The sequence below is a fragment of the Rhinatrema bivittatum genome, chromosome 5, assembly GCF_901001135.1.
Source record: "Rhinatrema bivittatum chromosome 5, aRhiBiv1.1, whole genome shotgun sequence".
NCBI classification, from domain to species: Eukaryota; Metazoa; Chordata; class Amphibia; order Gymnophiona; family Rhinatrematidae; genus Rhinatrema; species Rhinatrema bivittatum.
Window position 1 is genome coordinate 100,293,711 of NC_042619.1, and position 20,672 is coordinate 100,314,382.

Sequence of the window (20,672 nt, forward strand, 5' to 3'; positions counted from 1 at the left end):
GGACCTGAAAGTCAAAATTAGGGGGAGGTGATATGCCTATCAAGCTTCTGTGTGGCTGGGAGGGAAATAATTGGAGAAACTAATCACAGCCTGCCAGAAATTGGCCAAGCTTCTCACAGCCAGCCTTTAAAGAATAGAGAACTGCTTCTCCCACCCCACATAACTGGCACCCTTGCTAACAAAGCTGTAATCACGGTACTATGCGTGGCCACCAAGACTATATTTCCTTGCTTGTAATAAATAAAGCTGCAACCATGTTGTTCCAATTCACTTGATTGTCTATGCAAGTTATCCATCCGTAGTAACAAAATTGTGGGGTATAATTTTGTAGAGGCAGGTGGGATTTGCTGGCAGGGATGGGTGGAAAGGAAGGGAAGTAGTGATGTCTGTGTGTGTGTGTGTGGGGGGGGGGAGCACAGGTTAAGGGGAGGGGGTGACGCCAACGGGGTGAGGAGGAGGGAAAGGAAATTGAAGATGCCAGAGGGGTGCGCTGGGGAAGGAGCGGGAAGATAATGATGTGCCACCATGACATGAACTCAGTGCCGTAACATATTTATGCATTTGGATTTATTACCCGCTTTTTGAATAAGAAATTCAAGTGGGGTACGGTCTCTTAGGAAGCTTACAGTAAGAGATCATTAGCAGCAGTTCCTAACAGAAGAAAGTTCATATTAGGGATTGACATTAGCAGCGATTACAGCGGCAAACAAATATGCATAACATAAAAAAGGGTGGGGATCCCTGTCTTACTAAATAATATTCCTAATTCATTCAACGGTCTGAGAAAGTCAGTTTTATAAGTGTAGAGAAAAAAATGTTCTAGTGTATAAGAGAGAAGTTTGGAAGAGCTGAGCTACCCAATTTGTTTTTAAGCATTTCCCTAGAGATGAATTTGTTGAGAATTTATTCAAGAACTCTATGCATGCCAGCATTTGTGAGCCAACTAACCCATCTTGGGCTTTCAGTCCCATGAGGAACAGCATATTAAAACACATATGGGAGATAATGGAGAGAGAGAAATATAAATCCCTAATAGCCTAACAGTCTTATCCCAATGTACAGTATTTCTAACATAGTTTATTTTGTGGTAACCACACCGTTCTATTTCATCGGTGGAATTGATAATTTGCAGTGATCTAGTCATATAAGGCGTAATTTGGTTAAAATCTTCCTAAATTAGACAGCAAAAGACACACATAAGTTACACCAATTTTCAAAGCACACTTTGAAAATTATCCCATCAGACAGCTACACCGGCTGTTATGCGTGCATATATTTTTCAGGAAAGTTTATGCAGGTACTTTTGAAGATGTAAAAACATGCATGTACATGCAAACCCTTCCCCAAGACCACTCCTGCCAGTTCATTCCACATATTTAGGCCGATGTAATATGGCTAAAATTGTGCGTCCAAACTGGGTGCACGCTTTTTAACACGTACTCAATCACCTCTCCTGGGCGCCCGATGCAATAAGCAAATGAGTTGCTGTGCTAAAAAGGACACGCCAGGAATATATTGTGCGTCCCTAGTACATCCATGGCATTGGGCGCCCAGGAGACGTGGCTGTGGGCGGGATAGGAAAACGGATGCTCAATTTGCAAGCCTCATTTTTTTTCCCATGGCAGCCATTTTACCGTCACAATATACCTGGCCCTGAGCATGTATATTGTGGGTGTATATTGTGCACCCCCAACATCAAGACTTGGTGCTGCTTTCCATGGTTCTTCCTACTTAATATCGCAGGTTGGTTGTTTTTGTTTTTAAGTTGAGTCTTTGACGTGCGGGAAGACTTTACACCTGCTCTAGGACAGGTGTAAAATTTTACAGGTTAAAAAGTGCGCCTGGGGCACATGGAGACTTTTTTCATTGCGGGGTAATAGCTATAGCCTCATCCACATGGATTTAGTATTAGCTACGCCTTTTGTTTGGACACGCGTTTTGGACCCGCATTGGTGGTTCTGAATGCCCACACAAAACGTGCATCCAACCACCCGTTAAGCTGTGCGCTAGGCTGGGCGTACTTTATTGCATCGGGCAATTTTATAGCAGGTTACTTTGGCGGGTAAAGCACCATTTTCCCCACGGAAATGCGTTTACAAATTATCCTTGAAATGGGCAGGCCGTGCAGGTTTATATTTCCTTTTCACTTCACCACCAAATAAGATATTGTATGAAATCCATGTATCTGAGACAAAGGTCCAGAAATGTACTAAGAACTGGTCCAAAAGGTTTGGCGAATTGTGTTAATTGTGTACTTCAAAGATAAAGAGAAGAAGCCAAAGGCAATTATTAGCCCAGCAGAACCTCTTGGCACTTGCGTTTAAAATGAATGCTCCATGATGCCCTTTTATTTGTCTGTTGCCTTGCCCCAGCAACACACTTCTGTACTGTGTGCTTATTGCGTACTTGGGACCGCATTTCAAGGATGTCACTATGTTCTCAGCAGGCAGTTGAAGTGACATAGCGGCATTTAGCTTTTGTAATCCTTTCCTGAGTAGCTTCTGTGAGCCATCATGATGCTGTGGGAATCCTTCATTTTGGAAGTTAAAAGAAGGCAACACACATAGACTAGAAAGTATCACAGGTTTAGGATTTATGGTTAGAAGAGTGGTTTTATCCAATTTATTATAAAGTTTCTTTTTACCATTGTAAAGCTTATTATAACATTAGCCTGACATGTTGAGTCTTGGTAATGTTGCACATTAACCATCTGTGAAGAGAGAATATATAGCAAATATATATTCATATGGTGATGTGTGTGAATATTTTGCAGGGTGCCTTATATTGATAGAGAAAATTTGTCAAAGGCTGATACAAAAACCAAATTCAACTGAGCCTGTGGGACTGTCTAGCCAGAAGATTTAACATTTTAGATGTTCTCTGGTTTGCTTTGAGGACAGTCTTCTCATGTCTCACTATGTCTTTCTCTCTCTCCCTTCCTCTTCGGTTTGTCTGCTACCTTTCTTCCCTCTTTTCCTGTCACCATCCTCCTATCTGTTCCTCCATTTCTGTCGTCATTTTCCCTGCCTTTCCCCAGACACCTTACATTTGTCACTTCAGCTTCTCATTTCACTTCCGAACCTCACTCCTCTCCAGCATCTCTCTCCCAGCCTGTAGGGAAAGGGTTCATTGTCTAGCCAAGAGCAAAAGGAACATATACATACATGCATCTATCTTTAAAAAGAGCCACTGAAGAGTGTAGGAGAGAGCAGAGAATCCAGAGGATGCAGGCTGATTAGCTAATTTTATATATATGTGTGTGTGTGTGTGTGTGTGTACATATAAATATATACACAAGTAGATACATATATGAATATGTATATATATTATACATATAAAATGCAGGCACAGTGTACAGATTCACAGATTCAGCTGTGAATCTCCTTACCAACACAGATTCCCATCGGAGCAGTCTGTGTTCGGTTATGTATATTTTCATTTATGCAGTTTCTTGCTGAAGTTATATATTTCAAGAAGAACTTTTCTAAGAAACAGATCCTTATTTTCCACAGGACTTTTACAAGGACATTATGGGCCGGATTTTCAAAGGGTTACGCGCGCGCCAGGTCTATTTTCAAAAGGCCCAGCAACGCGTGTAAGTCCCGGGGCTTTACTAAAGGGGCGGGGCAGGGGCAGGGCGGTCCGGGGGCGGGGCCAGAGGCCTCTGACAGAGCGGCCATTGCCGCTGTGTTGGAGGATCACATACCGGCAGGCTGCTGGCACGCGCAACTTGTGCCTGCCCGGAGGCAGGCGCAAAAGGTAAGATAAAGGGAAGAGGGGTTAGAGTAGGGCTAGGGGGAGGAAAGGTTAGGGAAAGGGGTGGGAAAGTCAGGCTAGGGGGAAGGGAAGTTCCCTCACAGGCTGCTCCAATTTCGGAATGGCCTGGGAGGGAACGGGGGAAGGCAGTGCGGCTTGGTGCGCATAAGGTAGACAATTGTGCATCCCCTTGCGTGCGCTGACCCTGGACTTTATAACATGCACGCGCAACCTTTTAAAATCTACCCCTATGTGTATTGTCATTTCTAGTATAGATGACATAGTACTTTTATTCAGCGGCTATTTATAATTAGCAACTAATACTTTTTTGTAATTTTTCAAATTTTGTAAATACTAGTAAAGATAATTTACCTTAATTCTCTGTGAATCTGTACAGTGTTCCTGCATTTTGTATGTGTAATATTTATCCATTAGGAACACTTTCAATCATTATAGCTACCTTTATGTGTTATTTTTTACTATATAGATAGCTAGATAGATAGATATAGATACACACATACACTTCCGGGTGCTCTGGGGACTCTAGCCCTATCACTCTCTCCCACCTGTTATTTTGTTTTTGTTGTCTACATTTTATTACATTTTTTTCAAAATTTTAATAGGCTAAGATAGTGCTATACTATATCACAAAATTTAAATACATGCACTGCTACAATGTTCTGTTCTGTTGCATCCACAAACAAAAAATGACCCATTTAAATGTTCAAAAATGAAAAACCCTAATCCCATCATTTGCTTTTATCCTTTAGAGACATTTCCAAAGCTCATAATGGTTGTTGTGTGTTTTTTTAGCATCTCCAGTGGGTAACGGCTATATCAAGCCTCCAGTTCCACCTGTTTCCAGCGCGCAAAGAGAGAAGGGACCTCCAACCATGTTGCCTATCAATATTGATCCAGATAGCAAACCGGGAGAATACATCTTGAAAAGCTTGTTTGCAAACTTTACCACCCAGGCTGAGCGGAAGATTCGTATCATCATGGCAGAACCCTTGGTGAGTAACAAAGAGAGCGAGTTTGACATTTTAAGGCACTGTTCCATTTATTTTTAGATCATGATTTGGGCTATCCTACTTCAATGGCATGCAAGTTTCACAAATAGTCATTTTTCAAAGAAGTTTAGGCTCTAGGTGACACAAAGAGTTTGTTCATTAGCTTTGCACCTCTGCAGATGTGAGTCCAGTTCTGGTTTCCAAGTCAGATAGGTTTGCTGATCACACTTTACCATCTACTGAAGATTCGTTACCATAACCAAACCTAAAGCATCTAATGTAACTGGCATCATTTGTTCAACTGAGAGGCTCATACTGAAGTAGCTGGTTGTGTGGATCAGGCGTAAGATACACTGGCAGGGCTGTGTGGAGGAGCTTACACAATTCCTATCTATTATCCACACTGTGCCCTTAATTCCAGTTAGTGTAATTAGCCTTGAAATTATAAGGAAAGGCAGATTTTGAGAGTTCAAGATAGCTTTTACATTATTGTCATCTTTGACAGCAGTAGATTATTTCAAGAAATGTTCCATTACACTAAACGGATGTAGACAAGTCTTCATTTCTAAAGCATGAAAGAGGATAAAAGTTTCAAATAAGAGCAACTGGTCAGGTCCTGTACATGCAAATAATCTCTTATCATATTCATACCTTGATCTATTATGTAGGCTAATTTCAAACACCGTATCTGCCAAAATTTGAAAAGCATTTGGAGGAATAAGGGAGAAAAGATAAAAATTTACTGGCCTAATGGAATTTTTAGGAGGGAAAAATGCTGAAAATGGTCATTATTTTGACAATTAAAGGGAAGGAGACTATTGAAAGCTCTGAATAAACAATGATTGTTAAGGAAAGGGAAAGCATCTAGTTTAATTTGATTTTTAATGTGAAGTTATACAAACAATCTGACGCATGTAACACAGGTTGAATTTGGGCAACATATTTTTCTGGTCATCAGATCATTATGGGCAAACCCCGCTGACCCACCTATAAAGAAATAGTTGTAAAAGTACAGGCAAAAATCATTCAAAAAAACTTCAGCCAAATGTTCAAACAACTTGGTAGAAGCTGTTTGCCTGTCTTGACCCTCCTGTCGCAGCCTTTGGGTGAAGCACAAGACCGTGTGGGAGAACTCACTGTTCATATGAGCGGCTTTGAAAATTGCATTTTTTGAAGTTCTGGAATAAAACTTGCATGATGATTTGGCAACTTTTTCTTTTTTTTTTTCCGGATACCCACTATCTATCTACATGCATTTTTCTGACTTTTGGATTTCCTGGTTGCTTGTGTTTGTACTCCTCATTTGCTTTGCCTTTTCTAAGGTTCCTCCATCTCCCATACAGTATTTCTGTCTTGATTAATGCACATCATCTGAAAAATAAACCTGAATGTTTAGTTAACATGCATACAAGAAAGCATTAAATGAGGAGACTGCTTATGTGATATCAGATGTTGGTTATACTGGTTGACTGCTAAACATGTTATACCCAAAGAAATAGAAAGATGTGTTCTGAAATTACTAGTCTGACTTCTTTTGGTGTTCTTTAAATTGGCAGTGAACTATATTTTTGTGCATCAGTAGTTCCATGCTGTTTTGATTTTGAAATCTTGTTCATGCTCACTGTTATATTACAAGAACTATTTAAGTAATCATTTTGTCAGTCATGTCCGGTGATGTGATGCAAGGATAAAAATGAATAGTTAAAAACAGGGTAGACAATACAAAGTATTGATATCTGCCTTACTGAAAAAGGCTATACAGAATAGATTTAATTATTGCTTCTATATTTGTATGTTTTATTGAGACAACGGCCTTTAAATAATAATGTTGAATTGAGTGCCCATTCACTCTACTGGCTTTGGATTTAAAAGACTATTAAGAGTTGAAAGTTGCATGAAAATTGTGGCAGAGTGCACTATAGAAACCCTCTGAACACCTTAAAAGACAAGTCCCAGCTGCCTGGGCTCAGTCCACCTTAATACAGGGCATTCTGGACGTAGGGTGTATCTTCTGAGCAGGAATAAAGCGTAGGCTCAGAGAACAAGGGAGTCCCTGGGAAGATAGGAGAACGCAGCTCCATTTAAATACTGCTTGGTTGATGTGTTTTGGTAAGAAGTATTGCTGAGGTAAGCTGCTTCTATGTATCATTTGACTGTATATAATAAAAGTGTGCAAGTGAAAACTGGATTCCAGACTGTAATCTGTCCTCCAGCCAGCCATAGACCGCTCATGCTGTATAACACAAACGTTTAATAGGAAATGTGTTCTAGAAAGCCATGTTTGGTTAATTAATTCATTAATTTTTTTAAAAACTTGGACGTTTTATATACCGTTGTTCCAAAAGAAGATCACCATGGTTTACAAAATCAGCATCCATATTCTTGGTCAACATTCCCACATTGTGTCAACATCCATATTCCAGATCAACACTACAGCAAATACATATCCCAGTTCATATTCATACATATTCCAGGTCAACACATCTTCAGATACAAATTCTAATTCTGCTTACTGTACACTATATATCATTCATTGCTTATTGCTCACTCCACTAACATTATCTCTGGTAATGCTGAATAATTTTCGCACAGTCTTACAGGCAATGATATTCGCGAGCACAGATTACTGTAACTCTCTGCTATTAGGGCTACCTCACATTACCATTAGACCACTCCAAATATTGCAAAATTCCGCTGCTAGAATTTTGACAGGCAAAAAGAAAAAAGAGACCACATCACAGGTACACTTGCTGAGCTACACTGGCTTCCAATTGAACAAAGAATACAATACAAAGCATTGTGTATAATTCATAAACTAATCCATGATAAAAAGGCCGACTGGCTTAACACAGCACTGCGCGTACATGTACCACACAGAAACCTTAGATCTGCCAATAAAGCTCTAGTAATTATTCCTTCTGTTAAATCAGCACGCCTCACTCAGGTAAGGGAGAGAGCACTGTCGCTGGCTGGACCTGTTATATGGAACTCCATGCCACTCGAAATAAGGCTGCAGAGAAATTTGAAACTATTTAAAACTAGTCTGAAAAACTGGCTTTTTAAACAAGCTTTTTATAAAGACAAAGAGAAGGAGGAAAACAGTTGAAAGATAAGGACGCCCAAGTAATCAGTTTTTTTTTCCCTTTAATATCTCCAATTGCATATTAATGCTAGATTTGAACCGCTTGACAGTTTCTCAACCGGCATATAAGCCTTAATTTAACACATAGTTTCTCTTATTAAAATATGTTACCGTTTTATGTTGGCACATGTATAATTTGTAATCTATACCAATTATAGTTTTTCCTTATTGTGCCTTTCTGTAAACCGTTGTGATGGTGAATTAACTTAACGACGGTATAGAAGAGTTTTTAAATAAAATAAATAAATATGGTAAAATGTGCTTTGATTTAATTGCACAAGTGTCTAGTCCTAATCCTCATAAAATGAAACAGCGATTCTGCAAAGTGGTGTAGTTCCAGATGTGTCCTCCAGTTCAAAATGGATTATGGCTAAGAAAAGACATTCTGTGAGAGCGTGTTTTATTCATTTTGCTATAAATATTACGGGGAGCAGAGTGGGTGGTTTCAAACAAATAGCAATGACTTCTGGAAAATGTTGAAATGATCTTAGTCCTAACCCTATAAAAACAGTATCTACACCAAAAATGATATTTTCTGTAACTACATGCAAAAAGGATTTGGGGAAGGGATAGCAATTCTTCCTGCTGCAAATATTTTATTTTAGCCAAAATTCCCTTGAACTGGAGTATCATTCCTGAAACATTTTGGGTTATTCCAGTCTTGGAAGGGCTTGAGGTAACAACATTTTAGGGAAGAAAAGTCATGTATGGATATTTTATTGATCACTCTATCCCAAAAGAAGCCCAATTTTACTGATCATATTCCAAGATCATGATGTCAACAATCCAAAAGTACAAATAGATCTTGGTAATAATCCTCGGTAAGCGCTTATAAGAATGTTTTTATATATATGTATATGTAGGACTGCTAATGTTTAACAGTGTATATTAAACATATAATACACTGTGTGACTTTAGGTCCAATTTTATGTACTTTTTCTCTATATTTTTTGGAATGCATGTAAAAAATTGTACTCCTTATTCATTGTTAAAGAACACTCGCAGAAACACTGTTGTATCACCAATTTCCAAACAGCACAAAGAGTGAACTACCAAAGTCATTAAAAGTCAACTTTCAAAATCAATGTAGTTACTTATTTTATTGATCAGCCATTGAATCCATAGCCAAGAGAAGGTGAGTAATAGGTTGTATCAAGGCTGTTTGATGATACCAGCTGCCTATTTCTTTTTTTCTTTTTTATTGATTTTAATATAGTTACAAAGAGCATAACTCTTTGTACAGCAAAAATCAGAAACTGACTATAATATTACATCCTTACAGGAAATAATTCAGACCCACAAGTGGGTCTGAATTATTTCAGACCCACAAGTCATTATTGGAGGGGAGAGGAGAACTGATTGAGGAGCACATCAGAAAAGAAATTTAGAAAAAGAGAACTGCATAACATGTTTTTACTACCCATTACTATTTACCCAAGTAATAGGACTCTCTTGAGGAGAAGAGGTAGGCAACAGCCTTTTGCGGGATTCAAGAAACAATTTAAGTTGTTCTGGAACAAAAAAGATGTATGTATCATTATCAAACTTTATGATACATTTATAGGGATATCTCAGCTGAAAGGTTGCGGCTAGAGATTGAGATTCCTGACGCAAGGTCAGAAAGCCCTTTCTCCACACTTGGGTGGCCCTAGCCAGGTCTGGGAAAATTTGGACAAACTGGCCCAAGAAATTAACCCCCAGATATTGGAAATTGTTGAGCATAACCAGACCTAAATCTTGCTCATATATAAATGAAATCAACAGGGTTGCTCTTTCACAAATCTCAACGGTAGAAGTTTCCAGGAATTCAGTTAAGTTCCCAAAATCTAGTTGGTATTGTACAGCATTCTCTCTTGAGCGTACATATGGAAGAAAATATACTTTATTAAATGAAGGAATATTTTCTGGGGAAATATGCAGTATCTCTCTCATATACTTCCTAAGGGTAACACATGGCTGTTCACCAATTATTCTAGGAAAGTTCAAAAACCTTAAGTTCAAACGTCTTAATCGATTTTCAATAAATTCAACTTTCCTATTCAATTCCATACGTTCCTGGATTATAGGTGACTGAAGGTTCTGAGCATTTTTCACTTGATCTTCTAGATTTTGAATCCTATTAGAGTGCTCCGTAAACTAAGCGTTATAATCCTGTGCTAGAATGTCCAACTTTGATGAGATTGCAGAAATTTGCTGGGAACAGCCTTGAAAAACGGATCCTAGCTTGGCCACTAATTCCCATAAGGAATCTAAAGTCACCACTGCTGATTTGGGGAGTGGGGGTATCATGGATACCTGCTCAGAAATAACTGCAGATTCCAAAGTATTTTGAGCACTCAATGTCAAAATCATAGCAGGCTCAACTCCACCAGGAGAATCCACCTAGGATACCGCTACCAAAGTCATCAAACCCACACTCCCTGCTGTCGACACTGCTGAACTGCTCCCTGTCTCTGCGGCTACTCCCTCAACTGCCGATCCAGGGCCCACCGGCCCTGTGACTGTAAGCGCCGAACCCGGAGACTGCAGGGAGAAAGGCGCCGACGGTGTCCCTAGGATGGGGGGGGCTGAGAGAAATCTCCACAGACGAGACGGAGGCTCCTCTTTCCACCCCATCAGAGGGGATTGCCGCCCCTGATACCGGGTAGATAGTAGCACGTTCGGGGATAGTACGCTGCCCCCAAGGGAGAGGGGATACTGAGGAAAACACCTGAACTATCCCCTTCCTTTTGGGAGGCATCTTGTATCTTAAAACGAAGAAACAAGAGAAGAAGGAACTAGCAGGTCAGGCCGGCACTACTCACATGCCGCCATCTTGGCTCCTCCCCCCAGCTGCCTATTTCTTCTATGAAAACAGTAACTGAACAATAAGTTATCCCACCAATAGTTATATTTTTTAAACTAGACAAAATGAGAGTTTAAAAAATGGGTGGCTGTTTTGTCCTTTGCAGTGTTATGCTATTGTCCCCTATAGAGTGGAGCATTATTACCAAAAAATACTTCCAACCTAGCTATCACTGTGATGTCATTAAGTCCTTCCCATAGCTCCTTGCTCTCTTCTTATCTTGTAATACAATACCTAGTAACTGACAACCTGCCAGCATCAACATTTCAACCAGGCAATCTCATGATCTGTGGTATTTGTTGCGCGCCCGGGATCTTCCGCCAACAGAGGCAGAGCAAGCTGAATGTCTGGAGGCTGTAACCGCCTACATATCGGACGCCCTCTACGATCTGGTCCGTGTGCAGGCGAAGGTGATGGTTTCGGCGGTGGCTGCCCGGAGGCTCCTTTGGCTACGCCATTGGTCGACTGATCAGTCGTCGAAGACTCGGCTGGGCACGCTGCCCTTCAAAGGTAAGATGCTCTTTGGAGAGGATCTCGAGAAGCTTATGGATTCCTTGGCTGACAACAAGGTCCATAAGCTTCCAGAGGACCGCCCTAAGTCTTCCCGGTCCTTCGCGCCCTCCCGCTCTCGCTTCAGGGGCCAACGTTGCTTCGCTTCTCGGGGGCGGGGCGGTTCTGCGAGGGGTTCTTCTTGCGCTCAGTCCTGGTTGCAGTCCTTTCATGGCAGGCGGCCCTTTCGTGAGGGCCAGCCCGTGCATGCCACCACTAAACCTGCCACGCAATGAAGTTCGTATATCAACCAACCTCGTTGCCTTGTGCACAAAATCTGCAACCTACCACATAACAAGGGAACTACTCGTTATGAGGTCTTATGTGCGGGAGCCGACACTGAAGCAGTCTATGTGTTCTGACTGCTCCCCTTTGGCCAGGCTCCCGTATTTTATTCTTTATTGTTTTTTCACAACACTTTTTATTTTCTTTTTTGTTTTGTTCTAAAATGTCCACTGCCCAATTCTGCTCATTCCTGTGAGCGACGCCTTCATGTACATGAAGGCGTCGCTCACAGGAATGAGATTTTGAAGCGAAACCGTCCATAGGTAGCCTCAGTTCCTGTCCAGTTTCCCGCAGCCCCTGAAGCAGGCAACCGCCGAAACATGGACCGTGTCGGGCTGACAAACCGGACCTGAACCCAACCGGATTTAGCGGTAAAAGTTCAGCAGCAAATGTTCAAAAGTTTAAATACCATTGAAGGTACAGGTTCGGTCGGTTTTTCGGGCGAAACTGACGACAGAATTGGGCAGTGGACATTTTAGAACAAAACAAAAAAGAAAATAAAAAGTGTTGTGAAAAAACAATAAAGAATAAAATACGGGAGCCTGGCCAAAGGGGAGCAGTCAGAACACATAGACTGCTTCAGTGTCGGCTCCCGCACATAAGACCTCATAACGAGTAGTTCCCTTGTTATGTGGTAGGTTGCAGACGCAATGAAGTTCAGCTGACCCATTCCTCGGTTCCTTACCTCGGCGGATGCCTCTCCCTGTTCTTCGAGGAATGGGTTAAGATCACATCGGATCAGTGGGTCCTCGACATTATCAAAGACGGGTACGCTTTCGAGCTCGTCAGGGAACTGCCGGATCTCTTTCTTTTTTCGCCCTGCGGACGGGCCAAAAGGGACGTGGTGGTCCAGACTCTCTCCAAACTTCTGGATCTGGGGACGGTGGTCCTAGTTCCAGAAAGGGAGATTGGCGCCGGCCAGTATTCTATTTACTTCACCGTGCCCAAAAAGGACGGGTCCTTCCGCCCCATCCTGGACCTCAAGAGGGTCAATCGGGCCCTCAAGATCCCCCACTTCTGCATGGAAATGCTGCGTGCGGTCATTGCAGCGGTCTGCCCCGGAGAGTTCCTTGCTTCTCTTGATCTCGCAGAAGCGTACTTCCATATTCCCATCCACCTTGACTACCAGAAATATCTCCGATTCCACATCCTCAACCAGGACTTCCAGTTTCGAGCTCTCCCCTTCGGCCTCGCGACCGCTCCTTGCACCTTCACGAAGGTCATGGTAGTGGTAGTGGCGGCTCTGCGCCGGGAGGGGATTCTCGTCCACCCCTATCTGGACGATTGGCTCATCAGGGCCAAGTCGGAGACCTCTTGCCAACGGGCGGTGGATCGCGTCTTGGAGCTCCTTGCCTCCCTCAGGTGGATAGTGAACTTTTCCAAGAGCAAGCTTCAGCCCTCTCAGGAGTTGGAATTTCTGGGAGCCCACTTCGACACCCGAGTAGGCAAGGTTTTCTTACCATGGGCGCGTGCCCTCAAGCTGATCGATCAGGTCCGGAATCTGATTGCGCTACCCTCCCCGACAGCCTGGGATTATCTTCAAGTCCTGGGATCCATGGCTTCCACCATCGACCTTGTCCCCTGGGCTTTTGCTCATATGCGTCCGTTGCAGAAAGCTTTGCTATCCCGTTGGCAGCCAGTGTCGGAGCAGTTTCACGTAGTCCTTCCGTTCTTGGATTCTACTGCCGACGAATTACAGTGGTGGCTGTCTCTTCCTCATCTTCTGCAAGGGATGCCTCTTCAAGCTCCACAGTAGACGATAGTGACCACGGACGCCAGCCTGTCGGGCTGGGGTGCGGTCTGCCTTTCTCAATCCACCCAGGGAACATGGTCGCAGACTCAGTCACGCTGGCACATCAATCGACTGGAAACCTTGGCGGTCCGCCTGGCTCTTCAGGAGTTCCTTCCCCTGATCCGCGGTGAGTCCTGTCCGACAACTCCACCACAGTGGCCTACATCAATCGCCAAGGGGGCACTCGCAGTCCCCTGGTAGCCTTAGAAGCCAGCCGTCTCCTCTCTTGGGCGGAGCGTCACCTACAGTGCCTTGCGGCCTCTCACATCGCGGGCAAGGAAAATGTTCAAGCCGACTTCCTCAGGCGGCAGTCGCTCGATCCGGGAGAGTGGGAGCTCTCGGACGCGGCCATGGCTCTGATAGTGGACAGGTGGGGTTCTCCTCACCTCGACCTCATGGTGACTCTGCGCAATGCCAAGGCCAATCGGTTCTTCGGCCGCTGGAGGGAGCACGGCGCAGAGGGCGTGGATGCTCTGGCTCTACCTTGGCCAGCGGATGTCCTTCTGTATGTGTTTTCCCCGTGGCCACTGGTGGGGAAAGTTCTCAGGAGAATCGAGCTCCACCGGGGACCGGTGATTCTCGTCACTCCCAAGTGGCTGTGAAGACCGTGGTTCACGGATCTCATCAATCTAGCGGTGGACGGGCCCCTGCGCCTCGGTCATCTTCCTCATCTCCTCCGGCAGGGACCTGTATTTTTCGACCAGGCTGATCGCTTTTGTCTAGTGGCCTGGCTTTTGAACGGCGTCGCCTGAGGCTCAAGGGTTATAAGGAGGAGGTCATCTCCACCCTGCTGCGAGCCCGAAAGCAGTCGACTTCTCTGGCCTATGTGCGCATCTGGAAAGTTTTTGAGTCCGTGTGTGCGGAGTCTGGTGTTCTGGCACGCTCCGCCTCGATTCCTCTGGTCCTTTCTTTTCTTCAGAAGGGTCTTTCTAAGGGCCTCTCCTTCCGTTCTCTACGTGTTCAAGTCTCTGCTCTTGGCTCTCTCCTGGGTCGGGTGGACGGTCATTCCTTAGCTGCTCACCCGGACGTGATTCGTTTCCTGAGGGGTGTTAGACAACTTTGTCCCCCCTCTCGTGCCACGTGTCCGTCGTGGAGTCTCAACCTAGTCCTTCGTGCTCTCTGTACGGCTCCCTTTGAGCCTCTTCGCCATGCTACGCTCAAGGATCTAACACTCAAAACTGTCTTTCTAGTCTCTATCTCCTCTGCTCGCCGGATTTCCGAGCTCCAGGCGCTGTCCTGTCGGGAGCCCTTCTTGCGTTTTTCTGATTCCGGGGTCTCTCTCAGGACGGTTCCTTCCTTCTTGCCTAAGGTTGTCTCCGCTTTTCATGTCAACCAGTCGATAGAACTACCTGCGTTCTCTCTGGAGGAGATTGCGGGTACGGCTGGTGGCGACCTTCATCGGCTAGATGTCAAACGAGTCTTGCTTTGCTATCTCCAGGTCACCAATGACTTCCGCTTATCGGACCATCTCTTCGTCCTTTGGAGTGGTTCCAACCAGGATAAACAGGCTTCTAAGACCACGATTGCGCGGTGGTTGAAAGAAGCCATTTCCTCGGCATATCTTTGTCAAGGTCGCCTGCTTCCTGAGGGTCTGAAGGCCCATTCTTTGCGTTCTCAGGCTACTTCGTGGGCGAAGAGTCAATCTGTCTCCCCGCAGGAGATTTGCAGGGCCACCACTTGGACGTCTCTGCACACTTTTGCTCGGCACTACCGTCTGGATGTGCACGCTCCGATTTTCGGTTCCTTTGGGCAGCAAGTGCTTTGAGCGGGACTGTCTCGGTCCCACCCAGTTTAGGGAAGCTTTGGTACATCCCACTGTTTGGACTGATCCGGGTACGTACAGGAAAGGAAAATTAGTTCTTACCTGTTAATTTTCATTCCTGTAGTACCACGGATCAGTCCAGACGCCCTTCCCTGTCTGTCTTCTGTCCTCTCGAAGCTTGTTTTCTTGCAGGTTTGCAGATTTTCATATTTCTCTTTGTGCAAGATTACTGAGCAATTACACCAGAAGCCTTGGTCGTTTTTTTATACCAAGTTTATGCAAGAGCGTATAGGTATACTATGTTTCTACATTATTCTATGGTTGCTCCTTTGAGCTTTTTGGTTACTTGCTTGATCCTATTCTTGGGTTTGCTGTTTTCTGCTTTGACATACGTTATACTGAAGAGTTAGAGGATAGGCTCTGTCCTGATATAGGGCATTCTTCAAGTTTTAGTCTGTCTCCACCTGCTGGAAAGGAGGCTCAGCCCACTGTCTGGACTGATCCGTGGTACTACAGGAACGAAAATTAACAGGTAAGAACTAATTTTCCTTTTTACCAGTTGGATCACTAAAGGATACCTGACATACCTGGGCACTCCACTTAGCCAAGCCCTGGAGGGTGGATGTTCCCCTTGCTCTGATATAGAGATTCATTCATAGATAGAGGGGAAAGGACTGTAAAAAATAAAGAGAAATTCTGTGGTGCTAAGGATTGTTTATTGTGCCATATTTCAACCGACTTTTGCAACTGTAAAGGGCAGGCTTTGATTTTGGCCACTAAACAAGTGACTCCAGTGTGATTTCTTTGGCACATCCAGCACACACAGTGAGGAAATGTACCCCTCTCCCAGGGACAAGAAAGAAGGTACAAAGGGTCACCCCCTCGAACTCTGGGCCTTGAAAGTAAATGTTTCCCCCCCACCAACAAAGGATCCAGGCCCTGGGGGTAAGAGACTGTGTATTAGCTAGCCTGGTGAGGTTGCAGAGATTTGCAGTCAGCACCCTGGGATAGGGTTATACACACATGGAAAACTCTGACTCCTTGTCATAGCCACAACCTTAGACTTTTTGAGAAGTAAAAAAATATATATAGAAATGTGGTGGGGAGGAGGGGAAACAAGACCTTTTTTTTTTTTTTTTTTTTTTTAGATATGTTAGTGATAGGAGGAAGTGCAAAAGTGACATTTTTAGACTCGGAGGTGAAAGGGAGGAATATGTGAAGGCCAACAAGGAAAAAGCGGAATTGCTTAACAAATATTGCTGTTGTGTGTTCACTGAGGAAGGGCCAGGAGTAGAACCACAGAAAATGGACACAAATAGGATTGGATGGGAGGTAAACCGCACATGATTTTCAGAAGACTGTTCATGAGGATCTTGCTAAAATAAAGTGATGGAAATAAAGCGATGGAACCAGACAGGATGCATCCACAGATTTTAAGGGATCTTAGAGAAGTTCTGGTAAATCTACTGGCTGAAACTTTCAATGCTTCTTTTGAGATGGGAGTAGTTCTGGAAGCCTGGAGACAGGCAGATGTGGCTCCTCTTCACAAAAGTGGAAGTAAGGAGGAGGCTGGTGGGAACTACAGGCTGAGTAGTCTAATCTCTGTGGTGAGTAAATTAATGGAATCACTGCTAAAACAGAGGATCGTGCAGTTTCTGGAATCCAATGGATTACAAGATGTGAGGTAGCATGAGGAAAAAGGCCTACAGTCTACTGATTTAGATCTACAGCTACTCCCCTGCATGCAACCACCTATGCTGCCTGTATGCCGTCTCCAATGTATTGCAGATGCCGAAAGAGAAGACTGATCTCGTTCCTCATACTGCTTATTTAGAATTTCTGCCTTCTGCAGTTCCACGTCTTCACAAATCCCACTTTCTCCTTTCATCTTAGCTATCCGCACTTTGGTTTTCCATCTCTGCCTTCTATATCTAAAGAAGCTTTTGTTTCCTCCTATTATTGATTATGAAGTTTTCTCTTCTGTTTGCCTCCTGGTGTAAGATCATCTTCAGTCACATTCTTGTTGAATGTTTGTGAAAAGAAAGAATTTAAACCATGAGCCTGCAGGTCTTTCAAGTTAAATGCTTACCCCAGGGGCAGAGGCTAAAACTAACGCAAGTAGTTTGAGGGCCTGGAACTCATTAAGATTTCTTTCTAAAGACAAAGGAAAATGGATACATTTGTTCAGATTTTGGCATCTATTCACTAAGCACATGCTAAAAATGTTAGCTTGCATGCTTAAAACGTGACTCAGCTGCAGTGCACTAAATTAAACAAGATGTATTTTATTTATTTATTTATTTATTTATTTATTTATTTACTTTTACCGTATTTTTCGGACTATAAGGCGCACATAAAAACCTACAATTTTCTCAGAAATCGGAAGTGCGCCTTATAGTCCGGTGCGCCTTATATATGAATTTTTTTTCTGTTTCTTTTCTCTCCATCTTCTGCCTCAAACAAACAGGTTCTCATTCTCACATGCTTTTCTCTCTCTCACACACACACACTGGCTCTCACTGTCACATGCTGTGTCTCATACAATCATTCATACTCAGTCTCTCACTCACCGGGCCTCTTCGTCTTCTCGGGCCGCTGCGTCCCTGCCGCAAGGCCTCCTTCAGGGGCCACCCAGGCCACAGAACAGGCCCCAGCGGTGGCGGCTCCATGCCGCTGAAGACAAGGATGAAGACTCGTGGCTCCCTGCCGCAAGTAACAAGGAGGCGGGTTCTGTCTGCCGCGGAACGCAGCTTGATGTCGGCATCTCCGGCCACATGGATGGTTGAAAGCGCTGCATGCGCTGATGCTTCCCCTCCTTCCTGCCCACGTGGCTCCGGCAACGTTTACTTCCGGGGACGCACAGGCAGGAAAGGAGGAGGAGCATCAGCGCATGCAGCGCTTTCAACCATCCATGTGGCCGGAGATACCGACATCAAGCTGCGTTCCGCGGCAGCCAGAACCCGCCTCCTTGTTACTTGTGGCAGGGAGCCAGCATCAGCGCCTGCCGATCTGCCCCCGGGGGCATATGGGGGATAATAAAAAAGTACCGGTACCGTAGTTTAAAGGGCGCAACCGATTAAAAAAAAGGCTCTGAGCCTTAGACCCGGCGCCCAGGGCAGCCGCCCACCCACTGCGTACAGCTCCTTGCGCAGGATCCCCGCGGAGTTTCTGTGCTCCAGCAGTATAATCCGGTGCGCCTTATAATCCGGTGCGGCTTATATATGAACCAGGACACATTAGCAGGCACTTTTTGATAATGTGCCTTATAATCCGGTGCGCCTTATAGTCTGAAAAATACTGTATATACCGCAGCTCATTGGCAAACATCACCTCGGTTTACAATGAACATTAAGTGAGCAACAGGCTTTACAATCCAACATATTTAAGAAAGGATACAATAGCTGATAACATTCAAATTATAGTATAATAAAACCAAACTAGACTAGTTTGTGCACATACTAAAGGGCCCACGCTCGGAGGTGAAAGGGAGGAATATGTGAAGGCCAACAAGGAAAAAGCGGAATTGCTTAACAAATATTGCTGTTGTGTGTTCACTGAGGGAAGGGCCAGGAGTAGAACCAGGAGTAGAACCAGGAGTAGAGCCAGGAGTAGAACCTGTATATAATTAATTTATGTCCAACCTGGTTAACCACATGTAATCTCATTTAATAACTGTGGCGCCCGTTGGCTCTACAGTAAAGTTGTCACCTTTTAACTTCCTATCCTTCCTCCATCTATCATTGTAATTTCCTTTCTCAGTTGTCTGTAAACCGACATGATGTTTTTTTTACGAATGCCGGTATATAAAAGTTATAAATAAATAAATAAATAAATAAATAAACCACAGAAAATGGACACAAATAGGATTGGATGGGAGGTAAACCGCACATGATTTTCAGAAGACTGTTCATGAGGAACTTGCTAAAATAAAGTGATGGAAATAAAGCGATGGAACTAGTCTAGTTTGTGCACATACTAAAGGGCCCACGCTCCATTGAGGTTAGACCTTTTAATCAGGGCCAAACTGCATCTTAAAGTCTACCATGGTAACTGACTCAAAGTGAAAAGGTTGGTTGGGAAAGGGGATTTCATTCTCCCCATAAACCCACTGATGGTAGATAACCATCCTCTGGTCCCCTGACTCAAAGAGTAAAGTGCCCTGGGTGATCTAATTCCCCTCCACTCACCCTCGACGTGCTCGGCAAAGGAGCACATAAGATCAGCTGGTGCCATTTTGATTGTAGGAAGCAGCAGCAGCAGCACGGAGAGAGAGTCATGCTCTCTCCTACCCCCATCTTCTAGTCCAGAACTTCCGAAGAAGTAGATAGGAGGCTGGTGGTGGGGAGGAGTGTTATCTGCCAGGGAAAGGGGGAGGGAAGGGATCGGAAGTCTAGTGCCCTTTAATCTTTGGATTGGCTCATCAGGTTTTTTAATCTTTGAATCAAAAGAATCGAACTGCCTGGGGCATGTAATCCTTGAATCAGAAAGTCAGGAAGACTGTGTGTTGGGTGGAGAGGCCCAGAGGCTAGGGCTACCTTCAGTGTTAAATGTTAGCATACTCACAGGGCCTGCATATTAACATCACCCACTCAGAAACAGATGTTCAGATAGCAGCCCAAAGAGGATCGTGCAAATTGTCCCGAGGCTTAGTGCATAGGGTCATCATCAGCATTGCTTATTATTATCCCTAATTTGTATTTGATTTTTGGCATTTGCATGCATGTGTGTGCTGTTTGTAGTGCAGGTACACAAATACATTCTGGCTAGGTTAGCATGCACACAAGGAGGATAATTTTAAAACACCTGCGCACGCGCCCATATACGCATGTATATGGCAGCACGCAGATCTACTCCAGTATTTCATAACCCATGCATAAATGAACCCTGCAACATTCGTGTGCATGTAAAAGATACAAATGAATAGATATTCAGGTTAGCTGGATAAGTTCCGACATATCTGACTATGTAGCAGCTTTGCCACTACTTAGCTAGATAAGTCTTAAAAGCCCTACTTATCCGGCTAAGTAAGATAGCTGGATAAGTAGCGCCTTTAAGAAATATCCGGTTATCTTACTTTGTCATATAAGAAGATAACCAGATATGTCTTAAAGGCACTAATTTTTCCATGCACAGCTTTTTGAAAATTCACCTTTAAGAGTTTGGTATTCAGTGCCATTTGACCAGCTAAGTTCAGATTTAGCTGGAGAAAAGGCAGAATATGAAAATCCTACCATGCTGGAATGCCTCTGAGCTATCTGGCTAAGTAGTTAGCCAGCTAAAACTTAGCAAGAGAACCTGCAGGCATTCTAGGGACGTTCAAGGAGTGGCAACACTTATCCAGCTAAGTTATCAGGATAAGTGCCAATGTTTGGTGTTATCCTGCAAAGATAGCTGGCTAACTTTTAGGCCTGCCTGAAAGTAATCCTAAATTTATCTGGATAAATACAATTTTGCATGCGCTCTAAACAGCAGTAGAGTGCATGCTAATCTTTGGTGCATAGGCCTTTTTATCTATTGTGTTGCAAATGATA

General features: G+C 43.8%; 1 protein-coding gene across 1 annotated transcript in view; it reads left to right on the top strand.

Moving 5' to 3' along the window:
• Positions 1–20,672, top strand: part of FRY (FRY microtubule binding protein) — a 496,652-nt gene that overhangs the window by 84,465 nt on the left and 391,515 nt on the right. The window contains exon 2 of the mRNA XM_029602654.1: positions 4,570–4,769. Within this exon, the coding sequence (XP_029458514.1) occupies positions 4,570–4,769 (200 nt within the window). The remainder of the gene's footprint in view (positions 1–4,569; positions 4,770–20,672) is intronic.